At 43.0% G+C, this 16,862-nt stretch overlaps 1 protein-coding gene across 4 annotated transcripts in view; it reads right to left on the bottom strand.

Annotated features, from left to right (window-relative positions):
- The window catches only part of LOC140187064 (E3 ubiquitin/ISG15 ligase TRIM25-like), a 47,225-nt gene extending 30,449 nt beyond the window's left edge, over positions 1 to 16,776 (bottom strand). For 3 of the 4 annotated variants that reach the window (XM_072241985.1, XM_072241988.1, XM_072241987.1), the window contains exons 1-5: positions 16,370 to 16,776; positions 15,425 to 16,076; positions 4,419 to 4,514; positions 4,100 to 4,330; positions 3,119 to 3,290 (exon numbers count right to left, since the gene is read on the bottom strand). In XM_072241985.1, coding sequence (XP_072098086.1) covers positions 3,119 to 3,290; positions 4,100 to 4,330; positions 4,419 to 4,514; positions 15,425 to 16,000 — 1,075 coding nt within the window. In that variant the 5' untranslated portion in view covers positions 16,001 to 16,076; positions 16,370 to 16,776. The remainder of the gene's footprint in view (positions 1 to 3,118; positions 3,291 to 4,099; positions 4,331 to 4,418; positions 4,515 to 15,424; positions 16,077 to 16,369) is intronic. The other variant, XM_072241986.1, reaches the window with a different exon arrangement.
- Positions 16,777 to 16,862: the final 86 nt, after the last annotated feature.

The raw sequence follows: 16,862 nt of genomic DNA, 5'->3' as shown, positions 1-16,862 counted from the left end.
TGCTATGTGTTCTGAGTTGGTGAGGAAGGACAAGCAGGGGACAAAACATAAATGTAGCCAGTTAGAGGGGTTGAAATGTGTCCATTTCAACAATAGAAGTATTAGGAATAAACGGGATGAACTTAGAGCATGGATCAATATGCGGAACTACGATGTTGTGGACGTTACTGAAATTTGGCTGCAGGAAGGGCAGGATTGGCTGATGCAGATACTGGGGTTTAGATGTTTTAAAAGGAATAGGATGGGAGGTAGAAAGGTGGGGGGAGTAGCATTACTGGTCAGGAATAGCATCACGGCTATAGAAAGGGAGGACGCTGCAGAGGGAGTGACCACTGAGTCGGTGTGGGTGGAAGTCAGAATAGGAAGGGATCATTCAATGTGCTGGGAGTAGTCTATAGGCCCCCAAATAGCCCCCAGGACACCAAGGAGCAGATAAGCAGGCAGATTTTAGAATGGTGCAGGAAATACAGGGTTGTAGTTATGGTGATTTCAATTTCCCTCATATTGACTGGCACCTCCTGACTGTAAGGGGAATAGATGGGGCTGAATTTGTCAGGTGTGTTCAACAAGGATTCCTGACACAGTACGTGGACCAGCCGACAAGAGGAGAGGCCATACTGGATTTAGTTTTGGGTAATGAACCTGGTCAGGTGGCAGACCTCTTGGTGGGGGAGCATTTTGGTGAGAGTGACCACAATTCCCTTAGCTTCAGCATAGCTATGGAAAAGGATAAAAACAGACAAAATGGGAAAGTGCTTAACTAGGGAAGGGCTAACTATGAAGGGATGAGGCAGGAACTAGCAAGAGTAAATTGGAAACAGATGTTCAACAGTGAAAGCACAGAAGTAATGTGAGGGAAGTTTAAGGACCACTTGTGCTGGGTTTAGGATAGGTTTGTCCCACTGAGACAAGGAAAAAATGGTAGGAAAAGGGAACCGTGGCTGACGAAACACGTGAGGCAACTTGTCAAGAGGAAGAAGGAAGCATATGTAAGATATAAGAAGCAGGAAGCAGGAGGGGCTCATGAGAATTATAGGGTAGCCAGGAAGGAGCTTAAGAAAGGACTTAGGAGAGCTCAAAGGCGGCACGAAAAGACCTTGGCAGGTAGGATTAAGGAGAACCCCAAGGCGTTCCATGTGTATGTGAAGAACAGAAGGATGACAAGAATGAAGGTGGGGCTACTAAAGGATAAAGAAGGCAACATGTGCCTGGAGGCGGGGGAGGTTGGGGAGGTCCTAAATGAATACTTTGCTTCAGTATTCACAAGAGAAAAGGACCTTAATCAGGGTGACGTTGAAATAGAACAGGCCTGTGTGCTGGACAATGTGGAGATTAAGGAAAAAGTGTTGGATCTTCTTAAAAACATCAAGGTTGATAATTCCCCAGGGCCGGATGTGATATACCCCAGGTTGCTGTGGGAAGTGAGAGAAGAGATAGCTGGAGAGGTAGCTAAGATCTTTGAATCCTCTTTGGCTGCAGGGGAGGTGCCGGAGGATTGGAGAATGGCAAATGTAGTTCCCTTGTTTAAAAAAGGTAATAGGGAGAATCCTGGGAATTATAGACTGGTGAGTCTTCCGTCGGTGGTATGCAAACTATTGGAAAGGATTCTTAAGGATAGGGTCTACAAGCATTTGGAGAAGTACAGTCTACTCAAGGATAGTCAACATGGCTTTGTGAAGGGAAGGTTGTACCTCACGAACCTAATTGAGTTTTTTGAAGAGGTAACAAAAGAAATTGATGAGGATAGGGCAATGGATATGGTCTACATGGATTTTAGCAAGGGATTTACAAGGTTCCCCATGAGAGACTCATCCAGAAAGTCATGAGGCATGGGATCAGTGGAACTTTGGCTATTTGAATAAAAGATTGGCTTGCAGGAAGAAAGCAGAGGGTAGTAGTGGAAGGAAAGTATTCTGCCTGGAGGTCAGTGACTTAGTGGAGTGCCGCAAGGATCTGTCCTGGAACCCCTGCTCTTTGTGATTTTTATAAATGACCTGGATGATGAGGTGGAAGGATGGGTGAGTTTGCGGATGACACGAAGATTGGAGGAGTTGTGGATGGAGCTGTAGGTTGTCGAAGGTTACAATAAGATATAGACAGGATGCAGAGCTGGGCAGAAAAGTGACAGATGGAGTTCAATTTGGGTAAGTGTGAGGTGATGCATTTTGGAAGGACAAACCAGAAGGCTGAGTACAGGGTTAATGGTCGGTTACTTAAGAGTGTGGATGAACAGAAGGACCTTGGGATTCAAATCCATACATCCCTCAAGGTCGCTGCACAGGTTGATAGGATAGTTAAGAAGGCCTGTGGGATGCTAGGATTCATTAATTGGGGGATTGAGTTCAAGAGTAGAGAGGTCATGTTGCAACTCTACAAACCTCTGGTGAGACCACTTGTGTGTTCAGTTCTGGTCACCTCATTATAGGAAGGATGTGGAAGCTATGGAGAGGGTGCAGAGGAGATTTACCAGGATGTTGCCTGGACTGGAAAACAAGTCTTATGAGGCAAGGTTAGCAGAGCTGGGACTTTTTTTCTTTGGAGCGTAGAAGGATGAGAGGGGACTTGATAGAGGTCTACAAGATTATGAGAGGCATAGATAGGGTGGATAACCAGTACCTGTTTCCCAGGGCACAAACCGCAAACACCAGAGGGCATATGTACAAAGTTAATGGAGGGAAATTTAGGGGAGACATCAGAGGTAACTTGTTGTTGTTGTTGTGTGTGTTTTTTTTTACACAGAGGGTTGTGGGTGCCTGGAATGACTTGCCAGGAATGGTGGAGGAGGCTAAAAATTAGGGGTATTTAAGAGCCTCTTAGACAGGCACATGGATGAAAGAAAAATAGAGGGTTACGGGGTAGTGTGGGTTTAGTACTTTTTTTTAAAAGGAATATATGGGTCGGTACAACATCGAGGGCTGAAGGGCCTGTACTGTGCTGTGGTGTTCTAGTGTTCCAGGGGTGAGGGATTGAAAGATCACTGCGAACGAAATAGATTTGACTGTAATCTGCCAACACTCAACATGGAGACTGGTCGTCCTTATTGGAAGGCTCATGGAATGCAATCAACACCTTCCGAGGAGAAAGAGATTGGGAAAATATGAGAATAAAAAGGTAATACCATTTTCTTTACTTGCAGGCAGCTTCTCATGACAGGCTCTGCGCAGCTGCGCCGTAATATCTTTAGTCAGCTCGACAATTATGCACTTTAAATTGGAGAGCTGTTTATCAATATCAGTGTCCAATGTGGGTAAAACCTGATCTGTCTCCATTTCTTCCAGAGTTTGAAACTCCTACAAAGCACAACATCACAAGATTTAAGACATCACTTACTCTTATATAAGTTGCACAATTTCCAGTTGCGAACAATGAATGCTTCTTTTTCTCCCCAGATTCATTAACAACTAAAAGTGATCACACGGGCTAACTGGTTTGTCTTGTTGCTCCACTCATTTTCCCATCCTTGATGTTAGAAAGTGGACCTCCCATTAAAGAGAAGTGTGGGCACTAGCTCAATAAATGAGTAGCAACATCATTGCATATGCTGCCTGGACAGAGTTTCTTAAAGCACAAGATTTTCCAATTATAGGAGGATTCTAGATGATAATTAAAGGGTATTTTCTAACAGACAGACTGGAACAACTTGATTCAGGATCCACAGGCATGCAACAAACATCTACTTAAACAGAAATAAGGATCACTTCTCCCTCAACACACATAAAATGCCACAGGAACTCAGCAAGTTTGGCAGCATAGTTAACATTTGGTTACACAAGATAACATCCATCCAAATTCCATATCTAATCTAATGAGACCAACAGAGCAGACTTGCTGAATATGGAGTGGGGGGAGGAAGTTTGCATGAGGAGTTCCAGCCAATCTATTAGAAGTGCTTTGTAACTTAAGAGGCTAAAAGGTATCCAAGCTTTTATAAAGCTATCTGGGAATGAACATGATACACAAGAAGCTTCCCCATCAGCCTAGTGATACAGGCATGCACTCAAATGCATGCTCTTCAGAAAGGCATCCGCCTTCAGATTCCTTAGTTATTTGGTCACTGAGCATTCATTTCAGATCACTGTCCCATCAGGATTTTGCCTACCTTTAAGAGTTGAATGCCATCAGACTTCAAGAGCTGGTCTATTTCATCAGTTTTCCGCTTTAGTCCAATGCACCTCCGGCTCAGCCAACTCTGGATGCTGTCAGTTTGTGCCAAGGCAACAGCCTCCTCACTGTCAATGATGTTTGTTACAATGTTCTGCGACTCTTTAATGCAGTTGATCAGATCATCAAAGTGTTTGTCAATGTCAGATCTCACCCGACACGTTGTTTCCTGATTAAGGAACGGAAGATTGCAAATAGGTACACTCAGAACAGAAACAAGGAACAGAACTACTACTGTACTTTTAACTGATACTCACTTTGATAGAAGTGATATTGTCCTTTAATTTAAGAATTGCTATATTAATATCTTCAATTTGGTTTTGCCTTCTTAGTTTTTCTTCTTGAAGAAGATTCTGAATAGAGAATATAATCACATTTTTAGTATTTATCTAAACGCAATAAATGTGCCAAAAGATGTCAATTTAAATATATTAGTCTTAAATCACAATGAACTCACTAAATAAAAGCTGCAATCACCCTTTGTTTTTCTTTTGAACGATGCAGCTTTCAATGATCTAATTACCATACGAGTCACACAAAGTGCATGGAAACATTTGAAGGAAACATCGCTCAAATTTCTTATTGTACTGGGTTAGGCCATTTGCTCACTCAGTGAAGGGCTTTAAATAACTAAGCACTGTATTTTTTTGCTAGTGAAAATGAGTGATCCAAATATGTTTTCAAAGGCGTTGGAGACATGAGCAGCTGCAGATGCTGGAAACTGAAGCAAAAAGCAAAGTGGTGGAAGAACTCAGAGCAGCAAGCAGCAGAATGGATGACCAATACTACAGGCTGAGACCCTGCATCGAGGCCTCCTCTCCGATACCCAGAATATACAAGTGAGAAGTAGTGTTGAGAAAGACACTCATAGTGCATAACTAGAAATGAAAGAGGGGAAAAAACTAGGCAAACAGAGTTGAGTTAGGGAAAGAGGAGGGTGGAGACAGGGTGCTTGGTAATAAGGGAAGGGTAATGAGCAATGGAACCAGCTCAGAGGTGTTAGGAGAGTGGCATCTGTAGGTCCAAAGAAGCCTCTGTTGTAGCCAGGAGAAGGTTGTGATGGAGGAGTCAGAGCTCAGAAGGTAGGGATGTAGAAAGAATGAAAACAAATAGTTTAAGATGGTGGAGTATGCACAGGGTGGAGAGACAGGGAGACACATGAATGGTTCGGATAAAACTGCTACATCCACACTAGACCGGATAATTTTGAAAATGCCGGTTTCGCGAAAAAACAACAGGCGTCCACACTAGGCCTTTTTGAAAATACCTCTGTCCACATTAAAACGGATTATTTGGGCGAATCTCCTCCAACTGGGAACGCGCAGGACACACAGAAAACAAGCGAAGAGGAAATGGTATACTTGGTGCGCGTTTGTCCAGTTACAGACTAGAAAAACTTAAAAGGAAATTGCCAAACGAAAGACTTGGTGCGCGTTTGTCCAGAAACATTTCCTACAACCGTAGTTTCTTCACTGATGAAAGGGACGACAGCTACAACTAAATGCAATAAGGCTTGTTACTGGGCAAAAGTGAAATTTGCTGTTACCTCATTTGTTTGCCTTTACTTTTGCCATGTCTTTGTGTATTATTTTGCTGTATTTAACATGTGCAATAAAACAAGTTACTGGGCAAAAGTGACAATTGCATCTATTGAATGTTTGCACAAGTAATACATTAATAAAGCACCTTGTTAAATGTATAAAACATGTCTGCATCAGCGTTATCTTGTATTTCCACACAATGTTACATTAGGCTGTTACACATCTATTGTCAGATATTGTTGTGGTGTTGGAGGTTGCGTTCAAGAAAACAATGAAATGCCACGCTGCCACTACCATTTGTTCCGGCACGTCATGACAGCGGTTTTAAAAATAGCCGGTTACACACTACACTGGATTTTAGGCATTTTCAAATTTATTCACGCTGGAGAGCGTTTCTAAAAAGCTCTGTTTTCAGGGGCGGAAAACACCATTTCAATGTGGACAGAGGGTCAAAATGAAGAGAAAAAGCTTCAGTTACGGATTTATCCGGTCTATTGTGGACATAGCCTGAGACTGAATGAGGAATACAAATGGTCACAGACATCCAAGTTGTGCATGTGTATTTCTTTATGGCAAAGGAAGCCACTAAGCCAATCAAATCTACATTAGCTCTGCGCAATCTCATCTTTATGTATAGTTTTTCATAAACTCTGTTGTATTTCTTTATCTGTAAATACTTGCAAGAAAATGAATTTCAAGGTAGTATATGGTACTATATATATATATGTCGATAATAAATTTTTCTTTTACCAATCCAATTCCCCACTAATTTCTCTGTAACCTACAGTGCCTATAAAAGTATTAACCCACAACCTCCCCCCCCCCCAGAAGTTTTCATGTTTTATTGTTTTACAACATTGAATCACAGTGGATTTAGTTCGGCTTTTTTGACACTGATCAATAGAAATGACTCTTCTGCATCAAAGTGAAAACAGATTTCTACAAACTGGTCTAAATTTATTACAATTATTAAACACAAAATAATTACTTGCTTATTTACTTACCCCCTTCATGTCAGCATTTAGCAGGTGCACCTTCAGAAGCAATTACAGCCTTGAGTCTGTGTGGATAGGTCTCTATCAGCTTTACACATCTGGACACTGCAAGTTTTCCCCCTTTCTTCTTTACAAAACTGCTCAAGCTCTGTTAGATTGCATGGGGATCATGAGTGAATAACCCTTTTCAAGTCCAGCCACAAATTCTCAATTGAATTCAGGTCAGGCCTCTGACTTGGCCACTCCAGGACATCATCCTTGTTGTTTTTACGCCATTCCTGTGTAGCTTTGGCTTTATGCTTGGGGTCATTGTCTTGATGGAAAACAAATCTTCTCCCAAGTTGCAGTTCTCTTGCAGACTGCATCAGGTTTTCCTCCAGGATTTCCCTGTATTTTCCTCCATTTATTTTTACCTTCTACCTTCACAAACTTTCCAGAGCCTGCTGCAGTGAAGCATGATATAGCCACAGCATGCTTCACAGTAGGGATGGTGTATTTTTGATGATGTGCAGTGCTTGGCTTACATCAAACATAGCATTTAGTCTGGTGGCTAAAAAGCTCAATTTTGGTTTCATCAGACCATAGAACCTTCTTCCAGCTGACTTCAGAGTCTCCCACATGCCTTCTGGAAAACTCTAACCCAGATTTCATGTGAGTTTCTTTCAACAGTGGCTTTCTCTTTCCCACTTTCCCCATAAAGCTGTGACTAGTGAAGCACCTGGGCAACAGTTGTTGTATGCAGTCCCTCCCATCTCAGCCACTGAAGCTTGTTACTCCTCCAGAGTTGTCATAGGTCTCTTGATGGCCTCCCTCACTATTCCCCTTCCTGCATGGTCACTCCATTTTTGAGGACGGCCTTGGCAGATTTACAGCTGTGCCATATTCTTTCCACAGCTTGCTGATTGAATTAACTGTATTCAATGACTTGGAATTCTTTTTGTATCCCTCTCCTGACCCATACTTTTAATAACCTTTACAGAGTTGCTTCAAGTGTTCTTTTGTCTTCATGATGTAGTTTTGGCCAGGATACTGACTCACCAGCAATTGGACCTTCCAGGTACAGGCATATTTTTACTATAATCATTGAAATACCTTGACTGCACAAAACTGATCTCTAATCACTAATTATATGACTTCTAAAACTAACTGGCTGCACCAGTGATGATTTGATGTGTAATATTAAAGAGGATATATACTTATGCAATCAATTATTTAGTGTTTTATGTCTGTAATTAATTCAGATCACTTTGTAGAGACCTGTTTTCACTATGACACGAAAGAGTCTTTTTCTGATCAGTGACAAAAAAGCCAAATTAAATCCACTGTGATTCAATGTAGTAAAACAATAAAACATGAAAACTTCCTAGGGAGACGAATACTCTTTAATAGGCACTGTTTTCACTTACATATCTCTAACAAATTCCCGTTATTCCCTGGCACCCACCCTCACTGAGAATAATTTACAGTCACTTGTTAATTTAACAAAGGGCATATTTCTGGGATATGGGAGGAGATGGAGAGAGTACCTAGTGGACTTTACGCGCCAGTTTTAAAAAGCACTTGGGGATTGTTGGGACATTCTGCGGAGCGGGAGATTGCAGAGGGTTGGAGACAGTTCCTTGTGGGCTTTGTGCGTCAATTTTAAAAAGCAAGCACGGCTTCTCAATACTTTCTGCAGAGCAGGAGATACAGAGAGTGTTGGAGACAGTTCTTTGTGGACTTTACACAATGGTTTTAAAAAGCGAGCTGGGCATGCCGGGACTTTCTGTGGAGCAGAAGATTGCTCAGGTTATTTATAACTTAGCAAGGCTCAATAGAAAGTAGTTAGGATTAAGCAGTTCAGCTATTGTGGAAATGGCAATTGTTGAAATGGGAGGCTTTGGCTCAACAGGCAAGAACAGGCAAGAACAGGCAGAAGCTAAAGGTGCTGAGCTGCCTGGAATCATGTATTTGATTATAAAACTTATACTTGAAAAGTTAGAACCAAAGGTATAACAAGCTTGGAGAGAAAAGGCCGAGTAAGTGAACTAGGTCAGTGGTTATCAATGTGGGCCCCAGCGAGCCATGCCAGGTTTCGTAGGGGCCATAGGAGTTAATGAATGGGCCACGGTAAGTTTACAGTTTTAATGAAATATTACTGAAATATACAAGTAAGAAATAAATGAACATATGTAATTTAGTTTGAACCCTGAATGAAATGAATGGGAAAATATGCTAGTTGATGTTAAAGGCAGAAAAACAGCTTAGCCTATGTATGTGGGGAAGGGGTGGTGCATGTCAATAGTTATGTCTGCTCCTACTTGACCACACACAAAACGCCGGAGGAACTCAGCAGGTCGGGCAGCATCCGTGGAAATGAACAGTCAATGTTTCGGGCCGAGACCCTTTGTCAGGACTGTAGAGGGAAGGGGCAGAGGCCCTATAAAGAAGGTGGGGGGAGGGTGGGAAGGAAAAGGCTGGTAGATTCCAGGTGAAAAACCAGTAAGGGGAAAGATAAAGGGGTGGGGGAGGGGAAGCAGGAAGGTGATAGGCAGGAAAGGTGAAGGAGGAATAAGGGAAAACACAATGGGTAGTAGTAGGGGCAGAACCATGAGGGAGATGATAGGCAGCTGGAGGAGGGGGCAGAGTGAAACTGGGATGGGGGAAGGGAGGGAGAGGAAATTAATCACCACTCACACCCTCCAGAATGGCTTACTGTGCCCCGCTTCACATCCGCCCCCATATCACTGGTTAGACAGTGAACAGCCAGGCATGCCCCAACAGTGATTACCATTACTTTGTTATAGATAACTACATATTAATACAGAAACATCCACATCTAATTCCAACTGAAACGATGACAGAAGTTATTTTGTTTCCATATCAAAGACTTTATCAGAAGGGATTATATGGAAAGTCTGGCATGGCTCATGTTGTAGTTTTAATCTAATTAAAACCATTATGACTATCATAAAAAGACTGAAGATCGGGCAAGGCCAATCACCAAGCATGCAGCAGGAGGCTAGTTCTGTTTGCCTTCCACTGACCCATGCGTGTTAAGACTTATAAAACATGACATGAAGGCTACAGTTAGTGCAGTGGGGTCACTGTCAGAAACAGCTAAGCTGTAGAGGTGAGAACGCATAAAGTCAACCACTGCATCAGTATCAACCACTGCATCAGTATCTACCACCACAACTTCCATTAAATCCCTGATACTTATCATATTTTGAAAGAGAGTTCAATTCATTTTACTTGGTGAGTACACACTTTTTATTGCCACATAGAATTCATAGCTTCAAAGTACGTTTATTATCAAAGAATGTAAAAATTATACAACCTTGAGACTTGACTCTTATAGGCAGCTATAAAGGAAAAGACCCAAAAGAACCTAATAAAAAAATAAAGTCCAAACCCCAATGCACAGAAAAAGAGGGAAAAAAAAGCACAAAACATACAAACAATACAAGCAAGCAACAACAACGTTCCAAACCAAATTGAATAGATCCAAATTCCCGGAGCAGCCTGGACTAGGCCAAAGCCTCTGTATTCAGCTCATCATACTGGTGGGGCAAATCGTCGCAAAGTTTGCAGACACAAAGCACGGCAGCCGGGTCCAGTCTTACAGCATCAACATCATGAAGAGGGGAGCCCCCCGTCTATCCGCGCCAGTGTTTAAATTGTCCGAACAGTGAATCATACCTCGTATCAGGACCTGCACGCCGCTGTGGCAAATTGCTCTGGGCCTAGAACACACTGCCCAGCAATTTGCTTCGGGCCTAGATTTCGCTGCCAAAGAAACCATTCTCCAAATCAGCTTGGCACCTAGAGCAGTTCAACCTCTCCCAACTCTTAACAGAGTTAAGATCTTTCCAGTCTATCTGGGGCAGTGCTTATATTTGCATATATAATAGCATTTTTTAAAAATGGAAATTTAAAAAAATATTTACAACATGTATCTAAGAGCTACCTAAAAGGTAAGTTTTATTTTCACATGCATATTCAATAGATACATTTTCATGTGAGGTTGCACTTATTACAATTCTTCAATGTTTACTAGTTTTCGGCAGAGCCTACTCACACAATTGTGTTGTTGTTACTATGTGCGTATACACACATGCGCACACACACGTGCGCACACAGACACTTCTTGAATTTTTTTAATATCAGATTACTCATGGGTCCTGCAGCAAAGAAAAATATCAGCAATATTCCATTGATTACCTTGCCTGTGGTTTTATTCCATCCCCATGGGACAAAACGATGCCACTGTGTCTAATTCGTATGACTACACTTTCAAATGAAAGCATGCGGTCATGTAAAGTGAGGAAGTGCATAAGCTCAAGACAAACAACTTCAAAAAACTACTTGATAATTTTCAATCAGGGCCGACAGTACAGCAAATGTTCAGTGAAAAGGCAGCCAAGATAGAGGCTTACTTGCATCTGATGAGATTTCAAACTGAATTGCAAAAGCTGGCAATCCACATAATATAAATTTATAATATCATATAAGTAATCAATATAATATATTGATTCTGTCTGCAGCCTCTGTTGTAATTTCTACTGCTAGGAATCAGAGTGTAAATGAAACTATTTAAGCCATCCCTTTGAGCAACTCATCAGTATCAAGGAGTATTGATGAAATGTTAGATGATATGGAGAAACTACTAGTTGCACAACGGTAAGAAGTTTGCCCTGCAAATTGACGAAATCACATTACATAATACTGAAGTCTGTCTGATGACATATGTTAGGCTTCTGAATGATGATCAGGCCAGAGAGGAAATGCCTTTAACCTGAAAGCTTAAGACAGATACCAAAGACCTAAAGGTTTTTGAAGAAGTCAAGAGCTATTTCTTGGAAAACAATATTCTGCTGGAAAATATAACGGCTTGCTGAAGTAAGGAGTGTAAGCAGTCAGTGCAGAGTTGCCCTCTGTCCATTCCCCTCAGGAATAAGCATACCCCTTTGGATACTGCTGGGGGCAGGGGAGATGACCGATCAGCACACAACAGCAGCAGCCAGGCCTGTGGCACTGTGGCCGACTCTTGAGCTCAGCAGGGTTGGGTAAAGTCAGGCAGAGCAATATTAATAGGAGACTTGATAGTAACAGGGACAGTCAACAGATTCTGTGGCCACCAAGGAGAAGCCAGGATGGTGTGTTGCCTCCCATGAGCTAGGGCCCAGGATGCTTCACAGCAGCCGCAGTAGGTTCTCAAGAAGGAAGGTGAGCAGCTGGAAGTCATGGTGCACGTTGGCAGCAATGACATAGGTAGAAAGAGGGAAGCGGTCCTGTGCAGGAAGTGTAGGGAGTTAGCAAAGAGGTTGAACAGCCACGTGCTAGTCAGGGCAGGAACAGGATGGCAATACAGATGAATGAATGGCTAAGGGACTGGTGCAGGGGACAGAGTTTCAGGTTCTTAGATCATTGAAACCTCTTCTCGTTCAGGGAGACCTGTACAAGAGGAACCAATAACCTGGAAGGTTCACAGTGCTACTCAGGAAGGTTTAAACTAGTTTGGCAGGGGGATGGGAACCAGAGCATCAGGTCAGAAAGTGGAGGGATGGAGAGGATGGTAGATATCAGGGCTGGTAAAAACAAGCAGGAGCAAAGTAATAGATAAGATGAGATGGATAGCTTGAAGTTTGTCTATTTTAATGCTAGGAGTTTTATGGGTGAAGGTGATGAACTTAGAGCATAGATCAGTACACAGAACTAAAATGTTGTGGCCATTACAGAGCCTTGGTTGAGAGCAACAGGAATGGGTGCTAATATCCCAGGGTTTTCATGTTTTAGAAAAGATAGAGAGGGAGGTAAAAGGAATGAGGGGGGGTAGAGTTGCACTACTAATCAGGAACAACATCCCAGCTGAACTCAGAGGGGACATAATGGAGGGCTCATCCACTGAGTCTGCAAGGATAGAACTTAAAATTAGGAAGAGTGCAATCGCTCTGATGGGATTGTACTACAGATCCTCCCCCCCCCCCCCGACCCCCCCCCCAACACCTCCCGATAGTCACAGGAACATTGAGGAAGAGATGTCCAGGCAGATTAAGGGAAGGTAAAAAAAAACAGGGTAATTGTCATGGAGCACTTCAATTTCCCTACAATAAACTGATATCTTCTTAGTGCAAGAGGTTTAGATGGGGCAGAATTTGTTAGATGCATCAAAGAGGGTTTCTTAACTCCACCAAGAGGAGGGCTGTATTGGACCTGGTCTTGGGTAATAAGCCTGGCTGGCTGAACAGTTAGAGAACAGTGACCACACTCCTTGAGGTTTAAGAAAGCTATAGATGAGGATAAGTATAAATCTTGTGGGACAGTATTAATTTGGAGCAGGACAAATTACAAGAGCATTCAGCAGTAACTAGGGAGAGTTAACTGGAATCAGCTGATTTTGGGCAAGTCCACATCCGACACGTGGAGGGTGTTTCAAGACCAAATGCAGAGTGCAGGACAGGTATGTTCCAAACAGAAGGAAGAACAAGGATGGAAATGTAAAAGAACTTTGGATGTTGAGAGAGGTGATGAATTTAATCAAGGAAAACGAAAACTATGTAAGACATGAATAATGTTGAAGGCATCACTAAATCGTGGCCGAAAGATGATTTTGGCTGCAAACCAATGTCCAAGGATACACATTGTGTCGAAAAGACAGACAGGAAGACTGAGAGGATAATGTTATGTCGGTGAAAAAATGAAATCAAATCATTAGAAATATGTGACATGGGGTCAGAGGATATTGAATCATAGTGGTCTAGAGCTAAGAAACTGCGGAGGTATAAAGACCTCCATGGGAGTTATATACAAACCCTCAAACAGTAGTAAGGATATAGCCTACAAATTACAACAAGAGATAGAAAATGCATGCCAAAGGGCAACGTTTCAATAGTCAAGGGGGACTTCAATATGAAGGTGGTTTGGGGAAATCAGGTTGGTGCTGGATTCCAAGAGCGAAAATTTCTAGAATGCCTACGAGCTGACTTTTTACAGCAGCTCATGGTTGAGCCCAGGAGAGAATCAGTGATTCTAGATTGGGTGTTGTGCAATGAACCAGAATTGATTAGAGAGCTGAATTTAAAAGAAGTCTTAGGGGAAAGTGATCATAACATGATTGAATTCACCCCGCAATTTGAAGAGAAGCTGAAGTCAGACGTATCAGTAAAACAGTGCAGTAAAAGGGATTACAGAGGCATAAGAAAGGCCAGAATTGACTGGAAAAGAACACTGGCAGGGATGATGGCAGAGCAACAATGGCTGGAATTTCTGGAAGTAATTAAGGCACAGAATATATACATCCCAAAGAGGAAGTATTCTAAAGGCAATATGACACAACTGTGGCCAACATAAAAGCCAAAGAGAGGGCATTTAATAGAGCAAAGATTGTGAAAAGTTAGAGGATTGGGAAGCTTTTAAAAATAAAAGACAACGAAAAAAATCATTAAGGTAAAGATGGAATACAAAAGTAAGCTAGCCAATAACATTAAAGATATCAAAAGTTTCTTCAGATATATAAAATGTATAAAAGAGGCAAGAGTGGATATTAAATGCTGGAAAACGATACTGAAGAGGTAGTAATGGGGGACAAGAAAATGGTGGACGAAATGAATAAGTATTTTGCATCAGTCTTCACTGTGGAAGTCAATAGCAGCATGGTGAAAGCTCCAGGTCTCAAGGGTCATGAAGTGTGTGAAGTTACCATTATTAGAGAGAAAATTCTTGGGAAACTGAAAGGTCTGAATGTAGATAAGTCACCTAGACCAGATGGTGTACATCCCAAAGTTCTGAAAGAGCTGGCTGAAGAGATCTTGGAGGAATTAGTAATGATCTTTCAAGAATAACTAGAATCTCAAATGGTTTCGGAAGACTGCAATTGTCACTCCACTCTTCAAGAAGGGAGAGAGGCAGAAGAAAGGAAACTATAGGCCAATTAGTCTGCCCTCAGTGGTTGGGAAGACGTTAGGAGTTGATAGTTAAGGATGTGGTTTTGGGGTACTTGGAGGCTCACGTTAAAATAAATAGCCCATGGTTTCCTCAAGGGAAACTCTTGCCTGACGAATCTTTTTGAATTCTTTGAAAGAATAACATGTAGGATTGACAAAGAAGAATCAGTTGATCGTGTGTACTTGGACTTTCAGAAGGCCTTTGATAGTCCGAAGACCTTACCTGTTTACATTTCACTATCCAATCCTCAATATTTCTTGAGATAAACCTTTTTATTTACTTATTGAGATAAAGCACGGAACAGGCCCTTCGAGCCGCACCAGTGAGCAACCCTCTGTTTAATCCTAGCCTAATCACAGGACAATTTACAATGACCAATTAACCTACCAACTGTTACATCTTTGGACTGTGGGGGGGGGGCGGGAATTGGAGCACCCAGGGGAAACCCACACAGTCACAAGGATTGCGTACAAAGTCCTTACAAGCAGCGGCAGGAATTGAACCTTGGTCAACAGTACTGTAAAGTGTTGTGCTTATCACCACACTATCATACTGCCCTAACCCTGTTTGACTTATTGGTCTTTCAGCATTACAGGATTATGCTAGTCTTAAACTTTTTCGCTATTTCTTTTTTGGCAGCATCCCTGTATATGGATGAAAGAAAGTGGGACGGTTATGGGCTGTGTAGGAGGGATGGGTTAGATTGGTCATGGAGATTTATATAGGTCAGCACAACATCATGGGCTGAAGGGCCTATACTATACTGTTCTACATTTTAAATGGGATATAAGTGAGGCTTACCTTTTTCTCACCAGTCTCCTCTTCCAGGGTAATGATTTTGTGATCCCGATGTGCATGCAGGATGCACAGACTACAGATGCACATCTGATCGGTCTTGCAGAAGAACTCAAGGAACTTTGAGTGCACTTTGCATTTTCTCTTGTCCAAATCTCTGACCGGGTCAGTGAACTGGTGGTCTTGAAGGGCCTTGTCCTCAAGATGTGGCCTCAGATGGACCTCACAAAATGTAGACAAGCAGGCTAAACAGGACTTTGCTGCCTTGGACCCACTGAGGCAAGAATTGCATGTGATGTCCTGTGACAAAGTCAGCCTGGCTGCCGCCTGGCCCATCTTGTGGAACTCATCCACAATCCCACATAGGACAATATTTTTCTGCAGATTGGGCCTGGTGGTGAAGGCAGCCCGGCATTGTGGGCACAAGTTGACCGAGCCAATGGGATTCTGATCCCAAGTTTTCTGGATGCAGTGTAGGCAAAACGTGTGTCCACATGGAAGATTGACAGGATTGCTGAAGACCTCCAGGCAGATGGAGCAGGACAGCTGTTGCTCCAGGGAGAAGAGGTTTGTTACAGCCATGGTGTGGCCAGACTAGGGCTGAGGCCACAGGCTCTTAGCTTGACTTCCAGCTCATTCTTGGCTGCAGGTTGTCCCCCTGCCCAAAAGAAAAGACAGCAATTACCACCTCTTGACCCTCAAACACCCGGATCTGCTCTCCTCAACCCTCAATCAGAGATCTCTTCCTCAAACACTAAACGTTGCCCCGCACTCAGGATCTACATCCTTTCTCACTTCAGACACCAGGACCCGCACACACCCCGGCCCTCCGACACCAGGACCTCCTTGGCCCACTGACACCAGGATTTGCACCCCCTCGCCACTCGGACACCAGAATCAATCCTCCAAGAAAAAAAAAACAAACACCAGGCTTTGCTGCAACGCCCGCACCTCAGACACCGGGATGTTTCTCCCCTCGGACGCCGGAACCCTCAGACACCGGCGGGTTGTTTCTCCCCTCAGACACCGGCAGGTTGTTTCTCCCCTCAGGCACCGGCGGGAAGTTTCTCCCCTCAGGCACCGGCGGGAAGTTTCTCCCCTCAGACACCGAACCCTCAGACAACGGCTGGTTGTTTCTCTCCTCAGACACCGGGTTGTTTCTCTCCTCAGACACCGGGTTGTTTCTCTCCTCAGACACCGGGGATTTCACGGATGCTGGGATCCGTAGAAACGGGTGTGTTTCACTTGTTGGGTGCCGGAATCCTCGGCCTCTCGCCCGGCAGGAACCTTACCTCCTCGATCCCCGAAGACGCCAAGGCTCTTCCAGGTCTTTTTTCGTAAAGTTTAATGGCGGTTGGCAGACCGTCATTAGAAGCATTACCGCCACCTACTGACTGGGAGTGTGCAGCAAAGAGACAGAAATTATAACCAAATTCCCCCTCCA

This window comes from Mobula birostris, chromosome 24, assembly GCF_030028105.1.
Source record: "Mobula birostris isolate sMobBir1 chromosome 24, sMobBir1.hap1, whole genome shotgun sequence".
Classification (NCBI taxonomy): Eukaryota; Metazoa; Chordata; class Chondrichthyes; order Myliobatiformes; family Myliobatidae; genus Mobula; species Mobula birostris.
Note: the sequence above shows the minus strand (reverse complement) of the source record. Positions and strands in the feature narration are given on the sequence as shown.